This window comes from Salvelinus alpinus, chromosome 4 (assembly GCF_045679555.1).
Source record: "Salvelinus alpinus chromosome 4, SLU_Salpinus.1, whole genome shotgun sequence".
NCBI classification, from domain to species: domain Eukaryota; kingdom Metazoa; phylum Chordata; class Actinopteri; order Salmoniformes; family Salmonidae; genus Salvelinus; species Salvelinus alpinus.
Window position 1 is genome coordinate 71,509,566 of NC_092089.1, and position 20,346 is coordinate 71,529,911.

Below are 20,346 nucleotides of genomic sequence, written 5' to 3' on the forward strand. Positions count from 1 at the left end.
GGGGACTGGCTTCCATTCAGCCAAAAGAGCATTAGTGAGGTCATGCACTGATGTTGGGCGATTAGGGCTGGCTCGCAGTCAGCATTCCAATTCAACCCAAAGGTGTTCGATGGGGTTGAGGTCAGGCCAGGCAAGTTCTTCCCCACAGATCTCAACAAACCATTTCTGTATGGACCTCGATTTGTGCACAGGGACATTGTCATGCTGAAACAGGAAAAGGCCTTACCCAAACTGTTGCCACAAAGTTGGAAGCACAGAACGTCTTGAATGTCATTGTATGCTGTAGCGTTAAGATTTATCTTCACTGGAACTAAGGGGTCAGCCCGAACCATGAAAAACAGCCCCAGACCATTATTCCTCCAACAAACTTTACAGTTGGCACTATGCATTGGGGCAGGTAGCGTTCTCCTGGCATCTGCCAAACCCAGATTTGTCCATTGGATTGCCAGATGGTGAAGCATCACTCCAGATAATGCGTTTCCACTGCTCCATAGTCCATTGGCAGCGAGCTTTACACCACTCCAGCCGACACTTGGCATTGCGCATGGTGATCTTAGGCTTGTGTGCGGCTGCTCTGCCATGGAAACCCATTTCATGAAGCTTGATGAACTGACTTGTTGGAAAGGTGGCATTCTATGACAGTGCCATATTGAAAGTCACTGAGCGCTTCAGTAAGGCCATTCTACTGCCAATGTTTGTCTATGGAGATTGCATGACTGTGTGCTCGATTGTATACACCTGTCGGGAACAGTTGTGGCTGAAATAGCCAAATCCACTAATTTGAAGGGGTGTCCACATACTTTTGTATATATAGCGTAGATGAAAACTCAGGTACACCTCCTATTGCATCGCACAAGAAAAGTTTGGGAAGCCCATGTTTTACGAGCATCGACAGGCCAGAGACAGCCAGACTAGTAAAATGGGCTGAGGAAACTCCCCCCCAAAATGTTTGATGCATGCCAGCAAAGCCACTACACTAAACAATACATTAATTGCACCGTGACAAACGGTGCACACAAACTCTTAGAGCCTACATAAAGCTGTCCCAACAGCAGAGTCCCAACAGCAGTCCCAACACCTTACCAATGCTACACCTGGCTATCAGCGGAGCCTTGTCTGGCAGTGAAACAGTTTATTCAGCCTAATTTACTGCATTTAAAAAAAAGCATAGCTGATATGGCTGAATTGCTTAAACAATTGTGGTTTCTACTGACAAATGAGATGTACAAACTACGGCATAAGGGGACGATGAGAGGATAAGAGGCAATCCGTAATTTCAAATAAGACATTAATGAGTGAGCTAGGACGAACGTAGTCAATTTAGCTATTTGTTCTGCACTTTTTAAATGTCCAGCGACATAATTCAGAACATGGGCTGTTCTTATAGTACTCTCCCTGTACAACAAGTCAGAACCGTAGGATAAATAAAGGGGGCATATAAGCATAGAATGAAAGCTCTTACAATATTCAATGATGACATTTCTTTAAAACAGGCTATAGGCTACATGTACACCACCAAGTCAGAACAGTAGGCTAAGTTATGAGGGGAAAAGGGACCAAATTATTAGGGTGAGGCACATTGATTACTAACAGTTTACTACACAACATACACTTGGTATTACTTTCTTAGCTGCAGTCTATATATCTCCCTGGCATATTACAGAATTTATGCAGCAGCATACAAGAGATTTCTGGACTCACCTTGTTGTGCTGTGCTCACTTGAACAAGGTGGCGCGGTGGTCCTTCGTGGGCAAATTTTGTCATCAAACTCTGTCATTCTTTGGATTTATGGTGCTTTCAAAGCAACTGGGGGGGGGGGGGGGACAAGGTTGAATCATAACGTCAGTGATCTTCAGGACGGGGCTCTAGAAAGAGGCCCAAGTTCCCGACTTGCAATTCCGAGTTGGATGACCGTTTAAAACGTATTTTCCCAGTCGGAGTTAGTTTTTTCCAGAGTTCCCAATCTCTGAAGTCTGAGATTTCCCAGATTCCCGTTCTTTTGAATGTGACAGACGTCATGCTGTATTGACAGCATGGCCAATGTTGAATGTTTATCCTTTTAAGCTTGAAAAAGAGGACCCTTAAACCCAGACTTGGACCACACACCCACTCCACTGAATAGCAGGCTAGTGATTGCTTTGCAATGCTTGCAGTTAGCCACTGATTCCTTCCAAACCACTCATTGTTGAATTTGCAGTTTCTAACTTGTTGTGTAATGTTTATGTCCAATGGCCAATGATCACCGATGTTTTATCTATAATTTCTCTTCCTTATTTCTCTTCATATGACAAGGATTGAAAAGGATTTGCCAGTAGATTGTCGACTTGATTCATGATGATGACTGCGAGCTTACTAGCTAAGATTTTGAAAGTATGATGTTGACATGATCAGTCCAATCAAAGCTACAGTAAATATAATGTGATTTGACATAATTTTATCTGTGGCCAACGACCTTGAGGCTTCTTGAATGAGTACTTCTAATGTAACTCTATGGCAGCACCCAAGGGGCTTGAATTTTTTAGCTCTACCCTTAGATTTGGCAGTGACGTAGTGTCCCCATGAGTGACAGAACACTGAGCCAATCACGGCGCAACTAGAGAACATTACCAACCCCTACACTCCGTATTTTCCGCTGGCTACCCCACCACCGCAGAAAGCACTGAGCTACTGTAGACTGAAACACCTTCATTTTGGAGCTGCCTTACTCAAGAAAGCAAAAAAAAGACCATGTTTGTGTCGTCTTTATTAACTCAATGATTTTTTTTTTTTTACATTGTTTGCAAACTGATATTTATTTATTTTTATTTCACCTTAATTTAAACAGGTAGGCTAGTTGAGAACAAGTTCTCATTTGCAACTGCGACCTGGCCAAGATAAAGCATAGCAATTCGACACGTAGATCAACACAGAGTTACACATGGAATAAATAAACATACAATCAATAATACAGTAGAAAAGTCTATGTACAGCATGTGCAAATGAGGTAGGATAAGAGAGGTAAGGCAATAAATAGGCCATGGTGGCGAAGTAATTACAATATAGCAATTAAACACTAGAATGGTAGAATGTGCAGAAGATGAATGTGCAAGTAGAGATACTGGGGTGCAAAGGAGCAAGATAAATAAACAAATAGTATGGGGATGAGGGAGATTGGATGGGCTATTTACAGATGAGCTATGTACAGGTGCAGTGATCTTTGAGCTGCTCTGACAGCTGGTGCTTAAAGATAGTGAGGGAGGTAAGAGTCTTCAGCTTTAGGGATTTTTGCAGTTCTTTCCAGTCATTGGCAGTAGAGAACTGGAAGGAGAGGCGGCCAAAGGAAGAATTGGCTTTGGGGGTGACCAGTGAGATATACCTCCTGGAGTGCGTGCTACGGGTGGGTGCTGCTATGGTGACCAGTGAGATGAGATAAGGCGGGGCTTTACCTAGCATAGACTTGTAGATGACCTGGAGCCAGTGGGTTTGAAGTATGAAGTATGAAGCGAGGGCCAGCCAACGAGAGCGTACAGGTCGCAGTGGTGGGTAGTATATGGGGCTTTGGTGACAAAACGGATGGCACTGTGATAGACTGCATTCAATTTGTTGAGTAGAGTGTTGGAGGCTATTTTGCAAATGAGATCGCCGAAGTCGAGGATCGGTAGGATGGTTCGTTTTACGAGGGTATGTTTGGCAGCATGAGTGAAGGATGCTTTGTTGCGAAATAGGAAGCCGATTCTAGATTAAATGTATTAATGCCAAAATAACATGCTAAACAGGTGGTTCTCAAAATAGGTGGGGCTCTTCGTATTATTTATTAAAATAGTGATATATAGACATAGGGTTAGTTGGTGGTGCGAATTTTTTCCTTTCCCCCTTCCTTTTAAATTACCGTACAGTAGGTGGCGGCATGTACAAACAAAGTGAGCGAACGCCATGATACCAAAGATGAAGAAGGCCCAGTAAAGATTCTGGATATACTGACAAGATATATGTCTCTCCGCCCTAACAATAGGAGACGTTGTCCACAAAGGGGCACAGCGGGTTGTCTAGGTCCCACCCATCCTTTCTTAGGATTGGTGGATACATCTCATTATTGTAAACATTTTTGAATATTCGATGAGGTTGTTCCACGTCAAACGCTTGTATTCAATAGAGAGAGAGATGCTACGCTACTAGCCTCAATACATGAATATGCATAACAATCTCGAGACAACTCCGAAATCGTTTTTTTTCTCAGTTGCCGGGATGTCACGTGTCCTATTTATATCAGTACACTCGTAGCAACTTAAGCTTCTATTCCAATCAAATAAACCTCAAGTAGAAAATAAGCCATTATTTTGTTGTTGATGCCGAATTCGACAATCCACACAAAAACTCCTTGCTTGGTGGGCGAAACAACGCCACCTGCTGGAGGGAGACTCTTTTTTTTGCGGAGTTGGGCCTCTTTCTCTTCCTCTCTGGTTCGTGTCCACCCACCAAACAGTATCGTTTCCGGAATGTTCATGCCTTCGGAAGGTTCAGAAATCCTGTAATTTGATAGCTAACCATTCACTGGAAACAATAACAATCAAATTCGACAGGTGGTTTCGTCATGCGGATTTGGTCAGTTTTGTTTACGCTTGATGCTTCTCGTGTGGATCTTTTTGCAATCTAGCTAGCCAGCAACTAACAAGTCAACAGACTATCTTCCAGCTGATCAAAACAAGGTCAATTGACGATGCGGTGAGTCGAGAATAAACTATTTTACTAGCAGTTTCTAAACATTTAGCTAGGCGACATTGTAACAAATATACAACGGTTACGGCTTTCTGCGTTATTAGTAAATTAAGTACATGCGCGATAATAGTAGTTTACAACTTTACTACTTTTCCGCGCAGTTCCACGCAATTTGGATGTTGTTAGAAGACCCCGCCCTCTCGCCGCAGCCCCAGCAAGACGTGGAGAAAGTGTGTTTTCCATAATTAACAACAAGTCCACTTGAAACCAGAACCATGTTAGTCTTACCCAAATATTTATATATACACTAGAATACTGATTGGGGGCGCTGTGTTCAAAATATTTATATAAAACACTGATTGTGGGCGCTATGTTGAAGCCGACGTGCGTGCCTCCATCTTCGCACTTCCTCACCATTGTAAAACATATATTGGAAGCTATATACATCCATTTATTAACGTCTACATTCGTTTTCGTCACGTTTTTACATTATACAACTTAATGCATAATTGTAAATTATTTTATATGAGCACATTTTTTATTGATTACTAATGTTAATGTCCCCACTACAACAACAAAAATACTTAAATACACTTAACAAAAATATAAACGCAACATGTAAAGTGTTGGTCCCATGTTTCATGAGCTGAAATAAAAGATCCCAGAAATGTTCTATATGCACAAAAAGCTTATTTCTCTCAAATGTTGTGCACAAATTTGTTTGAGCATTTCTCCTTTGCCAAGATAATCCATCCACCTGACAGGTGTGGCATATCAAGAAGCTGATTAAACAGCATGATCATTACACAGGTGCACCTTGTGCTGGGGACAATAAGGCCTCTCTAAAATGTGCGGTGTTGTCACACAACATAATGCCACAAATGTCTCAAGTTGAGGGAGCGTACAATTTGCATCCTGACTGCAAGGATGTCCACCAGAACTGTTGCCAGATAATTTAATGTTCATTTCTCTACAATAAGCCACCTCTAACGTAATTTTTGAGAATTTGGCAGTACCTCCAACCGGCCTGACAAGCGCAGACCATGTTTATGGAGTCCTGTGGGCGAGCGCTTTGCTGCCCCCGTGGTGGTGGGGTTGTGGTATGGGTGAGCGCTTTGCTGCCCCCGTGGTGGTGGGGTTGTGGTATGGGTGAGCGCTTTGCTGCCCCCGTGGTGGTGGGGTTGTGGTATGGGTGAGCGCTTTTCTGCCCCCGTGGTGGTGGGGTTGTGGTATGGGTGAGCGCTTTGCTGCCCCCGTGGTGGTGGGGTTGTGGTATGGGTGAGTGCTTTGCTGCCCCCGTGGTGGTGGGGTTGTGGTATGGGTGAGTGCTTTGCTGCCCCCGTGGTGGTAGGGTTGTGGTATGGGTGAGTGCTTTGCTGCCCCCGTGGTGGTGGGGTTGTGGTATGGGTAGGTTATGGGTGGGGTTGTGGTATGGGTAGGATATGGGTGGGGTTGTGGTATGGGTAGGATATGGGTGGGGTTGTGGTATGGGTAGGGTATGGATGGGGGTGTGGTATGGGTGGGGTTGTGGTATGGGTAGGGTATGGGTGGGGTTGTGGTATGGGTAGGGTATGGGTGGGGTTGTGGTATGGGTAGGGTATGGGTGGGGTTGTGGTATGGGTAGGGTATGGGTGGGGTTGTGGTATGGGTGGGGTTGTGGTATGGGTAGGGTATGGGTTGTGGTATGGGTAGGGGTTGTGGTATGGGTAGGGTATGGGTGGGGTTGTGGTATGGGTAGGGTATGGGTGGGGTTGTGGTATGGGTAGGAAATGGGTGGGTTTGTGGTATGGGTAGGGTATGGGTGGGGTTGTGGTATGGGTAGAGTATGGGTGGGGTTGTGGTATGGGTGGGGTTGTGGTATGGGTAGGGTATGGGTGGGGTTGGGGTATGGGTGGGGTTGTGGTATGGGTGGGGTTGTGGTATGGGTAGGGTATGGGTGGGGTTGTGGTATGGGTAGGGTATGGGTGGGGTTGTGGTATGGGTTGGGTAGGGTTGTGGTATGGGTAGGAATTGGGTGGGGTTGTGGTATGGGTATGGGTGGGGTTGTGGTATGGGTGGGGTTGTGGTATGGGTATGGGTGGGGTTGTGGTATGGGTAGGGTATGGGTGGGGTTGTGGTATGGGTATGGGTGGGGTTGTGGTATGGGTAGGGTATGGGTGGGGTTGTGGTATGGGTAGGGTATGGGTAGGATTGTGGTATGGGTAGGGTATGGGTGGGGTTGTGGTATGGGTAGGGTATGGGTGGGGTTGTGGTATGGGTAGGGTATGGGTGGGGTTGTGGTATGGGTATGGGTGGGGTTGTGGTATGGGTAGGGTATGGGTGGGGTTGTGGTATGGGTAGGGTATGGGTAGGATTGTGGTATGGGTAGGGTATGGGTGGGGTTGTGGTATGGGTAGGGTATGGGTGGGGTTGTGGTATGGGTAGGGTATGGGTGGGTAGGGTATGGGTGGGGTATGGGTGGGGTTGTGGTATGGGTAGGATTGTGGTATGGGTAGGGTGGGGTTGTGTATGGGTAGGGTATGGGTAGGGAATGGGTGGGGTTGTGGTATGGGTAGGGTTGGGTGGGGTTGTGGTATGGGTTGGGTAGGGTTGTGGTATGGGTAGAGTATGGGTGGGGTTGTGGTATGGGTATGGGTGGGGTTGTGGTATGGGTAGGGTATGGGTGGGGTTGTGGTATGGGTATGGGTGGGGTTGTGGTATGGGTATGGGTGGGGTTGTGGTATGGGTATGGGTGGGGTTGTGGTATGGGTATGGGTGGGGTTGTGGTATGGGTAGGATTGTGGTATGGGTAGGGTATGGGTGGGGTTGTGGTATGGGTGGGTAGGGTATGGGTGGGGGTGTGGTATGGGTAGGGTATGGGTGGGGTTGTGGTATGGGTAGGGTGGGGTTGTGGTATGGGTAGGGTATGGGTGGGGTTGTGGTATGGGTAGGGTATGGGTGGGGTTGTGGTATGGGTATGGGTGGGGTTGTGGTATGGGTAGGGTATGGGTGGGGTTGTGGTATGGGTAGGATTGTGGTATGGGTAGGGTATGGGTGGGGTTGGGTGGTATGGGTATGGGTAGGCAATGGGTGGGGTTGTGGTATGGGTAGGGTTGTGGTATGGGTAGGGTATGGGTAGGGTATGGGTGGGGTTGTGGTATGGGTAGGGTATGGGTGGGGGTGTGGTATGTGGTATGGGTTGGGTAGGGTTGTGGTATGGGTAGAGTATGGGTGGGGTTGTGGTATGGGTAGGGTATGGGTGGGGGTGTGGTATGGGTAGGATATGGGTAGGGTATGGGTGGGGTTGTGGTATGGGTAGGATATGGGTGGGGTTGTGGTATGGGTAGGAATTGGGTGGGGTTGTGGTATGGGTAGGGTATGGGTAGGGTTGGGTGGGGTTGTGGTATGGGTAGGGTATGGGTGGGGTTGTGGTATGGGTAGGGTATGGGTGGGGTTGTGGTATGGGTAGGGTATGGGTGGGGTTGTGGTATGGGTAGGGTATGGGTAGGATTGTGGTATGGGTAGGGAATGGGTGGGGTTGTGGTATGGGTAGGGTATGGGTGGGTATGGGTGGGGTTGTGGTATGGGTAGGGTTGTGGTATGGGTAGGGTGGGGTTGTGGTATGGGTAGGGTATGGGTGGGGTTGTGGTATGGGTTGGGTGGGGTTGTGGTATGGGTATGGTATGGGTGGGGTTGTGGTATGGGTATGGGTGGGGTTGTGGTATGGGTAGGGTATGGGTGGGGTTGTGGTATGGGTATGGGTGGGGTTGTGGTATGGGTAGGGTATGGGTGGGGTTGTGGTATGGGTAGGGTGGGGTTGTGGTATGGGTAGGGTATGGGTGGGGTTGTGGTATGGGTTGGGTGGGGTTGTGGTATGGGTTGGGTAGGGTTGTGGTATGGGTGGGGTTGTGGTATGGGTATGGGTGGGGTTGTGGTATGGGTAGGGTATGGGTGGGGTTGTGGTATGGGTATGGGTGGGGTTGTGGTATGGGTAGGGTATGGGTGGGGTTGTGGTATGGGTATGGGTGGGGTTGTGGTATGGGTAGGGTATGGGTGGGGTTGTGGTATGGGTAGGAGGGTGGTATGGGTAGGGTATGGGTGGGGTTGTGGTATGGGTAGGGTATGGGTGGGTAGCGTATGGGTGGGGGTGTGGTATGGGTAGGGTATGGGTGGGGTTGTGGTATGGGTAGGGTTGTGGTATGGGTAGGGTGGGGTTGTGGTATGGGTAGGGTATTGGTAGGGTATGGGTGGGGTTGTGGTATGGGTAGGGTATGGATGGGGGTGTGGTATGGGTAGGGTATGGGTAGGGTAGGGGTGGGGTTGTGGTATGGGTATGGGTAGGGTTGTGGTATGGGTAGGGTTGGGTGGGGTTGTGGTATGGATAGGGTATGGGTGGGGTTGTGGTATTGGTAGGGTATGGGTAGGGTATGGGTGGGGTTGTGGTATGGGTAGGGTATGGGTGGGGTTGTGGTATGGGTAGGGTATGGGTAGGGTTGGGTGGGGTTGTGGTATGGGTAGGGTATGGGTGGGGTTGTGGTATGGGTAGGGTATGGGTGGGGTTGTGGTATGGGTATGGGTGGGGTTGTGGTATGGGTGGGGTTGTGGTATGGGTAGGGTATGGGTGGGGTTGTGGTATGGGTGGGGTTGTGGTATGGGTATGGGTGGGGTTGTGGTATGGGTATGGGTGGGGTTGTGGTATGGGTATGGGTGGGGTTGTGGTATGGGTGGGGTTGTGGTATGGGTATGGGTGGGGTTGTGGTATGGGTAGGATTGTGGTATGGGTAGGGTATGGGTGGGGTTGTGGTATGGGTGGGTAGGGTATGGGTGGGGGTGTGGTATGGGTAGGCAATGGGTGGGGTTGTGGTATGGGTAGGGTTGTGGTATGGGTAGGGTATGGGTGGGGTTGTGGTATGGGTAGGGTATGGGTGGGGGTGTGGTATGTGGTATGGGTTGGGTAGGGTTGTGGTATGGGTAGAGTATGGGTGGGGTTGTGGTATGGGTAGGGTATGGGTGGGGGTGTGGTATGGGTAGGATATGGGTAGGGTATGGGTGGGGTTGTGGTATGGGTGGGGTTGTGGTATGGGTAGGATATGGGTGGGGTTGTGGTATGGGTAGGAATTGGGTGGGGTTGTGGTATGGGTAGGGTATGGGTAGGGTTGGGTGGGGTTGTGGTATGGGTAGGGTATGGGTGGGGTTGTGGTATGGGTAGGGTATGGGTGGGGTTGTGGTATGGGTAGGGTATGGGTGGGGTTGTGGTATGGGTAGGGTATGGGTAGGATTGTGGTATGGGTAGGGAATGGGTGGGGTTGTGGTATGGGTAGGGTATGGGTGGGTAGGGTATGGGTGGGGTATGGGTGGGGTTGTGGTATGGGTAGGGTTGTGGTATGGGTAGGGTGGGGTTGTGGTATGGGTAGGGTATGGGTGGGGTTGTGGTATGGGTTGGGTGGGGTTGTGGTATGGGTAGGGTATGGGTGGGGTTGTGGTATGGGTATGGGTGGGGTTGTGGTATGGGTATGGGTGGGGTTGTGGTATGGGTAGGGTATGGGTGGGGTTGTGGTATGGGTAGGGTGGGGTTGTGGTATGGGTAGGGTATGGGTGGGGTTGTGGTATGGGTTGGGTGGGGTTGTGGTATGGGTTGGGTAGGGTTGTGGTATGGGTGGGGTTGTGGTATGGGTATGGGTGGGGTTGTGGTATGGGTAGGGTATGGGTGGGGTTGTGGTATGGGTATGGGTGGGGTTGTGGTATGGGTAGGGTATGGGTGGGGTTGTGGTATGGGTATGGGTGGGGTTGTGGTATGGGTAGGGTATGGGTGGGGTTGTGGTATGGGTAGGAGGGTGGTATGGGTAGGGTATGGGTGGGGTTGTGGTATGGGTAGGGTATGGGTGGGTAGGGTATGGGTGGGGGTGTGGTATGGGTAGGGTATGGGTGGGGTTGTGGTATGGGTAGGGTTGTGGTATGGGTAGGGTGGGGTTGTGGTATGGGTAGGGTATGGGTAGGGTATGGGTGGGGTTGTGGTATGGGTAGGGTATGGATGGGGGTGTGGTATGGGTAGGGTATGGGTAGGGTAGGGGTGGGGTTGTGGTATGGGTATGGGTAGGGTTGTGGTATGGGTAGGGTTGGGTGGGGTTGTGGTATGGATAGGGTATGGGTGGGGTTGTGGTATTGGTAGGGTATGGGTAGGGTATGGGTGGGGTTGTGGTATGGGTAGGGTATGGGTGGGGTTGTGGTATGGGTAGGGTATGGGTAGGGTTGGGTGGGGTTGTGGTATGGGTAGGGTATGGGTGGGGTTGTGGTATGGGTAGGGTATGGGTGGGGTTGTGGTATGGGTATGGGTGGGGTTGTGGTATGGGTGGGGTTGTGGTATGGGTAGGGTATGGGTGGGGTTGTGGTATGGGTGGGGTTGTGGTATGGGTATGGGTGGGGTTGTGGTATGGGTATGGGTGGGGTTGTGGTATGGGTATGGGTGGGGTTGTGGTATGGGTGGGGTTGTGGTATGGGTATGGGTGGGGTTGTGGTATGGGTGGGGTTGTGGTATGGGTGGGGTTGTGGTATGGGTAGGGTATGGGTGGGGTTGTGGTATGGGTCGGCATAAGCTACGGACAACAAACACAATTGCAAGGTATCTGTGACCAACAGATGGATATCTGTATTCCTAGTCATATGATATCCATAGATTAGAGCCTAATCAATTGACTGATTTCCTCATATGAACTGTAACTCTGTAAAATCTTTGAAATTGTTGCATGTTTTGTTTATATTTTTTTGTTCAGTATACATGTAATTTTGTCCTTGAAACATTTAATTGAAATACTGTACTGAGTTCCATTCATTCCGATGGAGGACTGCTCCTTCTGGGAGTGACAATATGGCCGACCGGTGTCTTCAAAGCCTCTCATTGGACAACACATTTAATCAGCAGTCCAGGGTTTTTATCAGTGTTGTAGTACTACACATTGAGTGTCTTGGTCTTGTCTAGTTGTCAGATACATTTTTACTTGGTCTTCTCTCTGTGTCAGCTACATTTTTACCCGGTCTCGGACAGTGAGGACTTGTAATTTCAGACCAGCGGAGTAAAAAGCCCATCATTAACCGCTTCCATTCAGTCAGCGCATAAAAACGCTATGCCAGGCCAAATATATACACTCCTTTTTTGAAACAATATCTTGCTGCCTATTGAAACCTGGGATTTCTACTTTACTTGTAACATTACTGTACTTTACTTGCATTGAAAAATATCCTCAAAGTTTGTCTGAATTTCCTTGACTCTCTGGTAGGGAAGAGTGGGGTAAATTGTTTACTATGTTGCATGCTTACTATTAGTAAGGGGAGACAGGGAGAAATTCTAATTGTCTTTATATCTATAGTAGACATGTTTGCGCAGTGGCGAACCTATTGGACCCCTAGGCCTTCAGTGTGTGACAGGCTGGTGATGCTGAAAGGACAGCAACCGTAATACCAGTGAGAGTGCACTTTTGTAAATCACAAAGGGCCAATGATGTAGTGGAGGCTATACGCAGGTATACGCCCTATACCAACTTTGTCCCTTATGAAAAAATATTGCAGTCAGAGTGCAGTATAACTGCAGTTATTCTGCAATTACTGCGTCCAAAATACCACAGTTGACTGCAGTTTCAAAACTGCAATCTTTTTGTAAGGGGTTTTCAGTGGGCATTGCCTAAACTCACTTCTTAATCCCTTTGGTTGCATATCAAAGTAGTGTAGTGGAGGTATACAGCGTATTAATTATGTAGTACAATAGAGAAATCATGCACAAAGTTGCCTACACATATCCTAGTTTCAGCTGAATATAATCTGCAGGCAGCAAGAGGGCACAGCTTCCAACTGGTTGTTGCATGGAGCAGCTCACAGAAGAATTACATTGGTAGCCGGTAGGGTAGGAAAGACAATTCAATTCATGATATCTAGCAGTAAATGCTAACTAAGGCAACAATGGGTATGCAAACCAGGTATTGAAAACATTTGGTCCTTAGTCTTGGTTAGTAGGCTATTTACGATGTGCAATTCAGTCATCATACGCTGTTTGCAGGAATATTTATGAAGGCTTTCCCAAAAAACCTTTCCAATTAAATGTTGACTTGCCTACCTGACAAAATGATGTAATGCTGATTTGTATCAATGGGGAAAGAATTTGTTTTTCTCAATTGAATTAAAGGGCAACTACACCCTCCAACAATATATTTTTTTGATTTTTCCCAGACCTAAAAGATAGTCTCCTGATGTGGTTTAAGCATTGTTGTGGACTTAGAACATCCCATTTGTGTCCTTTTATTACTGTATTTAAAGTGTGATTTTAGATTTTTAACAAGTGGTGCAATTCCGTCACACAGGACCCACTTCTTCAGGCACCACTGCATAGGGCCGATGGAAAGACACCGGTCCATTCACTCTGACATATTAAGCCGGAGGGTCCCAATCATAAGAATACAAAAACAAAACCATTAGGCTAAGCATTTCCCAATCGAAATGTAAAACTATTACTTACCATTGCAAAAAAACGTTTCACGTTCAGCACACAAAGTAACCCGTGATCTAAAGTTTAAATGCAACAATGTTTCACACACAAGTTATTTTCAAAGAGATGGCTAACAACAGCAAGCGCGCTGCAATAAAAAACACAGTTCCACTCACCAGATGATCATTTCAAACTTAACTTCATGTTGAAAGTTATTATTTTAAAGGGGGAAGCTAACAAATTAGCAACAACATTCTCTTTGATAACACCTGCTGCAGCCGCTGCAAACTATCCTACAACAAAAGCTAGCTAGCTAGACCGTGGTAAAACTACTGCTCGCTATTGCACAGTGGCCTGTTGGCCTTCCAAAAGGCAGAAGTTTCCATACGTTTTGTAAAATCATCCCACCCATTACAATACAATGTAATTGGTTGATTCAACTGTCACTCCAAAATGTTGAATGGCAGATGCCGTTGACAAAATTACAGTCATGTTCTTGAATTGAACTCACGTTTTTCTGGTCTTGACTCTCTCGGACCTCTCGTCCCCCTCCAAGTCTCGGTCTTGACTCGGTCTTGATTCGCTCCGGTCTTGGTTTTAGGTGGTCTTGAACCCAACACTGGTTTATATCACAGGAGTTTGGTGGCACTTTAATTGGGGAGAACGGGCTTGTGATAATGACTGGAGCGGAATCAGTGGAATGGTATCAAATACATAAAACACATGGTTTCCAGGTGTTTGATGCCATTCCATTTGCTCTGTTCCAGCTATTAATATGGGCTGTTCTCCCCTCAGCAGCCTCCACTGGTTTATATGCATACTTGGTGCTACCACAGGTTTTCTACAAAGGTAGAGTTCGTTTTGGGTTGCACATTTTGGACCATTCCATTGGCCTTTAAGTGACATTTACACCCAACCTGGTAATTTGGCCATGCAAAACAAACGGAACTCCACCATTGAATAAATTTAAAAAATTGACAGCTGATTGTGGTTATGAAATGTAAACAAGATGCTTATGTCATGTGTTCTAATACCATTTGTTTTGTCCTAGTGGTGATGGCCTGGGAGATGGACAGCTCACACGGACCAGGGTCACCCCAAAGAGTTCTGCCCAAAACGGAACATTCCAAGGTCGAACTGGTCTCCAGAGGTCAGGAATCCCTCCCTACCTCATGTGTCAAACAGGAGCGGACAGAATTATTTGTTACGAACCCTGAGCTTCAGAGGCCAACGCACATCAAAGAGGAGGAGTATGAGACCACAGTCACATCCCTTTTATTACTTACCAAACAGGAGAGTGAAGACAAGGAGATTCCTGACTCTAAACCAATGAAACTTGAGCTTCACGATCCAGCCAGTCAAACATGTACAACCCGAGAGGAAGAGAAAGCTGAGCTGAAGAAGTCTGGAGGAGTGTTCCATCCAAAGAATTCCGGTCTCCCTAAGCTTCAGGCCCCCTCTCAGCCCTCGGCAGCTGCAGGCTCCAGTCCTGTGAGTAGGGAGGAAGATGAGACGGAACCAGAGGTACAGGAGGACCAGCACCCTGGAGACTGGCTAGCCCCCGTGGAGGACGACGAGGCCCTGGGTGAGTCCCAGCGTCGACGGGGCTTTGAGTCCGCCAGCCGCTCCCTTTCTTCCATTCTGGGCTCCGACTCGGAGTTAGACGACAAGGAGGGTGAAGAGGACCCCACCTGGGCCCCTGCCGACCCCCAGACCCTCCAGGACAACCCAGATGCTGACATCCCCGCTCTTCGAGAGGCGTCCCCACTGTGGCACAGGAAAAGAACATCATCGTCACGAGGTCGAGGCAAAAGAGGTAGAGAGGGAGGTAGAGGTGGTGTCTCCTCGTTTCCAGAACCCCAAAAGAAGCCCAAAAACTTTTCCTGCCAGGAGTGCGGGAAGGCCTTCATATCCCGCCGTGACCGGGAGAGGCACATTCGCACTCATAGCGGGGAGAAGCCGTTCCCCTGCCCCAGATGTGACAAACGCTTCAACGACAGTGGGAACATGCGTAAACACATGCTGATCCACTCGGGGGAAAGGCCCCACCTCTGTCCAGACTGTGGCAGGGGGTTCTCAGAGAGGGGGAATCTCAGCAGGCACAGGGCCCACATCCACGGCAGTATGCCCAAGTCCGAATGTGAAGACTGTGGGAAGACCTACATAGAGAAAGGAGGTCTGGACCGCCACATCAGATCTGGAGCCTGCTCTGCAACAAGAAAAACATGACATTTATAAATGAAAAAGGTTCCTACAATAACAGTCCAGTTTCAGCAAGTACTACCTCCAGCGATCAAACTATCAAATATGGATTGCGACTTAACGGCCGGTGACTAGAGAGCTCGCTGGGAGAGTTCGGTGATTCCTTACTGAAGGTATTTTTCGCAGCATTAGGGGGTGGGATGTTTCATGAATCGAGAGACAATAATGACATTATGAAAAACAGTGCATATGAACTGAGAAGCTGCGTAGAAAAATCTATATAATAGATGAAGAGATGATCTAGTCTATATTTGTATTCTACTTCCTATCAATACCTAAAAAATATCTATATTTTTAGCCATTTTATTTTTCGCAATACTCAGTAAAATGACAAATGGAAATGGATAACTGAATTTCATTTAAAGTTTGTCCTCCCTTAGATAGGTTTCTCCGTGAGTGCCTTTATGAGTGGAGACAGAGAGAAGTGCTTTGTGAATGTGATGATCTGTACTTCACTGTTAAAGTAAACAATCATGGATCAAGAACTGTGTATTTGTGTGTTTCTTAAGTCTAAGGCCTGAATTCAGTGTGCGTTATAGCGCAGTGCACTATAAGCGACTTTAAAGTGCAGTTTACGCTTGAACTGAGATGCACAGCGTTTTTCATAAGTGAGGCACATTGTCGGCTTCTGTCTAGTGGGCTGCGCTATAACACCCCTTGCATTGAATCCTGGCCTAAATGTTGTTTCCAATGGCCACAAGGTAAAGGTAACTTGCCTATACACTCCTGGAACAAGGTCCACACTGAAAGAGAATAAAGGTTTTATGAGTTATGGATCTACACAACCACAAGTGAGAAGCGAGGTACCAGAGAAAAGTGGAATGAATTACTAACCAGTGCATAAGCTTCAGCCAAACATGAGATACTTTATTTGAAACAGTCACGTAAAGGGTCCTACATTGTCTAAAAGTAGATCAGTAGGGAGCTGGGTCGTATATTAATTAGTGCATAGTACCGTAGCAAAACATTTTGCAACGGAAAACAAAAAGAGTCCAATATTGGTCTCTCCCCGTGTTGTCCTGTTTGTCCTTTCTTCAACCCCGAGTTGTCAAACGTATCCAACCGATCATACCCATCCAAACACGAAAACACGCAGAGGATCCACCCTAAAAAGCAGTCAGTCCTCACTCAGGGAGCCTGTACAATAACCGATGTAGGATCTTAATTTGAGACAGTTTGCTACAGCAGGAAAATAATTCTGAAGCAACAGGAAATGTGGATTATAATTAATGGACAGTTTTTGTAGGGGCTGACATTTTTCGTTAATGCAAATCAAGTCTGACATTTTAAAGTGGAAATTACAAACGTTTGCCTTTTTATTTCCTTAAATACACTACAAGTTTGCCACCAAAAGTGATCAAATTAAGATCCTACATCTTTACAACTGGTTTTGGAGCTATAGTCAGGAGTCTCACTACAGCTACATAATCTCTCCCTCTCTTCCCATCTGCCCCTCGCTCTTCCCACCTGCCACTCTTCCTCTACCCCTTTCCCTGATCCTGCTTCTAGTTCTGCCTCAAGTATACTAGAGGCTCTGCTGTTGGCTGTGGTCTTTCCTGGAGCCGCAGGCTCATTCTCTGATTGGGCTGTGCTCAGGTCAGGACGGAACTTTGGTAAAGGACTTGTGGTTGGATTTGGTGGCAGAATTAGGAGTAGTTTCAGTCACTGGCTGCCCTGCTGTCTAGGACTGAGATGACCCTTGACATTTAGTGCTGACCCTAGCAGTAAGGTCATGTTGTGGAGGAGGTTCTGGGGTTTTGACTGACGGCTTGTTCTTGTTCTCAGATTTGCGAAGCCTCCTGGGTCTGGGTGGGGTAGCTTTCTGTCTAGGTTTGGTGGCTTGTGTTGAAATGTGGTGGTAGGTGTGTTTGGTGTAAGTGGCATCTGTAGTTTGAGGGGTCCTGCTGGTGTGGCTGTGGTCTGGCTCGTCATGGGGGCGGAGAATACGGCAGTGGCAGGTGACTGGATAGGAAGTGTGTCAAGTTGTTGGGTGAGCACAATCATGATACCCACCGTTTAATTGGAACCCCGATACAAAACCTGACCAGGTGCTGCCTGCTGTGTTGGGGGTTCCCTTGTTTGGGTAGAGCAGCTCAAGTGGACAGGTCTCTCTCCCCCCTTGGGGAATCTTGGGGCACCTGCGGCCCTGAATCAGTACCTCAGCCTGCTTCGTCTGTAGGGGGTCAGGGTGAGAGGTGCGGTTGTGTGCCTCCAGGAGGGCCAGGTTAGGGAAGTCTGTATGGCTTCTCACTCTGGTGTAACTTCCAGAGATCTGCAGACTAGTGGGCCGAGAGAACTTACGCTGGCACAGCTCACACATTTACATGGCGATCTCCAGTGTGAGTGAGATTGTGGGATGCCAGGAGATTGAAACTCAAAGAGCAGAGTTCACATGGGTACAGGCACTCGTCGTTGTGCATTCGGCAGTGCAGCATGACCTCATAGTCCGCCTTGAAGCTCTTCCCGCTGTAGGGGCAGGGGTGTGCGCGCGCTCCAGCCGGTGACGGAGCTCGTTGGGCGTGTGGAAGGTCATGATACAGAGGCTGCACCGGTGGGTGCTTGGCGCAGTGGAAGCCCTTGGAGCAGTGCGGGCAGAGAAGCGTCCGGTCCACCTGGTGTGTCATCTGGTGACCGCCCAGTACCTCCACATGGAGAAGCTGTTTGTGGAAGATAGAGGGGGGAAGAGGCTCGAAGGCTCACTTCCCAGTGTGTGTGCTCTCATGAACGGCCAACTGCACCTGAATGTAAAAAGCCTTACCACAGTCAGTACACATGAACAGTTTAGGCTTAGGTCGGTGCTTGCTGAGAGATTTAGGGCGTGTAAAGCACTGGTCACACATTGCAGGCGTAGGCTTTGGCCCCACTATGAGTCAGCAGGTGGGAGGGCCAGACCCTTCCTCCCCTGGCCTCACTCTGTGTCTTCTAAGATGGCGGCGCAGGACTCACTCCTTACTGAAGTTCTTGCAGTACTGTGAACAGTTAGGTTGTCCCTTCTGCCTGGGTCTCCAGGCCCTCCTCCCCCAGCTCCTCCTGATCATCACCCAGCTCCTCCTGATCATCACCCAGCTCCTCCTGATCATCACCCAGCTCCTCCTGATCATCACCCAGCCCCAGGTCCTCCTTTCTGGGATTAGCTAGCTCCAGGGTGCCTCGGCTGGAGGGTCGCTGGCTGGCCTCCACACCTTTACATGCCTCCCTGAAGATGATTGTCAAGCTTGACGTTTACCATAGTGAGCTCATACTCCAAGTCACGCGCTGCTTTCACGAAACAAGATACAGCTGTCACCTCTTCATCAAACTCCAGAGTGCTCTCCTCATCGCTCTGCTTCTTCTCTTGGACCGCCTGCATTAGCCCTACAGTGGAGAGATGTAATTACAGTAGCTAACGTTAGCGAAGTAAATTCAGTAACATGTTATGTTGTATCATTCAGCAAGCACAAGTTATATTCTGTAAAAGCAAACAGAAAAAGTCGGAGAAATTAAATGACAAATGTACCATCACCTGGAACATGGTTTGTATTTGGTACCGCAGCTGCAGTGTTATGGTTATTGGGCTGGTCTGTGAATGAGCTGAGAAGGCTCTCAGGTTCATTCTCCATGCAGGTCTCTCGGTTTGCCCATCTCAGACTCCTTCTCGGATCTCTCTCTGACAAATTGGGCCACACTGTTATTCAACCACGACAGGATTTCGCCGTGACATGTCTATGCGATCTTTCATATGGCTTTCAAAATCTTGCATGTTATCGAGGCCTGATTGTTTTATGATGGTAGCTTTGACAGTTGTGCTTCCAGTGTCTTTGATGGCATCATTGCCGTTTAAATTAGGTAATGTATGCTTTAGCAATAAAGTATTCATCCATCAGTCGTTTAGACCCCTATAAATGAGTGAAACCACAGTTTCTGCGCTGCCTTTCTTTGATAAAACACTTTTGTCGTCGGCGCCGCCATTACCAGTAACGTGTTGAATGAAAATGCTTCTTCTTCTTTGGATTCAAACGGAGGTTGGCATCCAACATGTTGCATTACCGCCCCCAACTGGACTATAATATAAATCCATTTTACTTAGTGATACAAAAAGGGGAAAGTGGAAAAATAAATAAACTAACCCCCACAAAAAAAGATTTATGCAAATATAAAACAACTAACCTTAAAAACCCACCACCACATTCCACTACTTTGACCCTATCTGCTCCTGCACCATGCCAATGGCCTGGGAGTACGGAACACCACCAGTCAACACACACCTTTTAACTTTTCTGAAATCAAATTTTGTATACCCAATACTTCTCTGCAGCTGCCACCACAACATCTATTTCCGGTGATTTACGTGCCATTTCTGCAGTACAGTTGATAACCTATGAATGCTAAGAAGCCAACCATACTGATGCATATATCGCGTGTTGGCCTTTCCGTCTGTGCTGGCACATATCTACTACTCACAGGGATCCTCTCAGGATCCCTCACCCATGACCCATTCTCCTCTACTTTCTTCACTGCCGCAGCATTGGTCACCTTCTGCACTACTCTGACTCTAGCCATCTCAACCTGCCTCTCTCTCACCGGACACATCTGATCCCCAGCAACGTGGGCACCCCTACAGTTGACACACACAGGACTGACAATGACTCCTCTGTTTCACCACACTCGGCGGGCATCACAAACACCAGGAATCTTCAACTTCAATTGCTCCATCTCCATACTTAATGCTACCCCAGAAATCACTAATTTCAATGGTGCCCTGTTCCTAAGAGCAAACAAAGCAAGAAACAGATCTTGACCCAAGTTGTGTGACACAGAGCGCCCGCTCCCTCTGGTCAGAAGAATACAAACAAATATCACAAGTCCACTACAGGTTACCTTCACTGATTCAACTGCACCCAACTCCTTTCTCAACCACCCTGAAACCACAAATGGATCTGCCAAAAGACAAGGATAC

General features: G+C 47.8%; 1 protein-coding gene and 1 long non-coding RNA gene across 2 annotated transcripts; one reads left to right on the top strand and one right to left on the bottom strand.

The window, feature by feature from the left end:
- Positions 1–4,433: 4,433 nt before the first annotated feature.
- On the top strand, positions 4,434–15,895 carry LOC139574352 (zinc finger protein 771-like). Its single transcript, XM_071398843.1, has 2 exons — positions 4,434–4,702; positions 14,200–15,895. Exon 2 carries the CDS (start codon positions 14,205–14,207, stop codon positions 15,375–15,377), a length of 1,173 nt encoding a protein of 390 aa, XP_071254944.1. The 5' UTR covers positions 4,434–4,702; positions 14,200–14,204; the 3' UTR covers positions 15,378–15,895.
- Positions 15,896–16,251: 356 nt separating this feature from the next.
- Positions 16,252–19,405, bottom strand: LOC139574353 (uncharacterized). The gene is made up of 2 exons (XR_011674756.1): positions 18,913–19,405; positions 16,252–18,764 (listed from the first exon to the last, which is right to left on the bottom strand). It is a non-coding gene; the product is annotated as an uncharacterized lncRNA (long non-coding RNA).
- Between the last annotated feature and the right edge of the window lie 941 nt (positions 19,406–20,346).

What these genes read in the sequence shown, in the direction of transcription:
- LOC139574352 (XM_071398843.1), top strand. Translation starts at nt 14,205, where the DNA reads ATGGCCTGGGAGATGGACAGCTCACACGGACCAGGGTCACCCCAAAGA.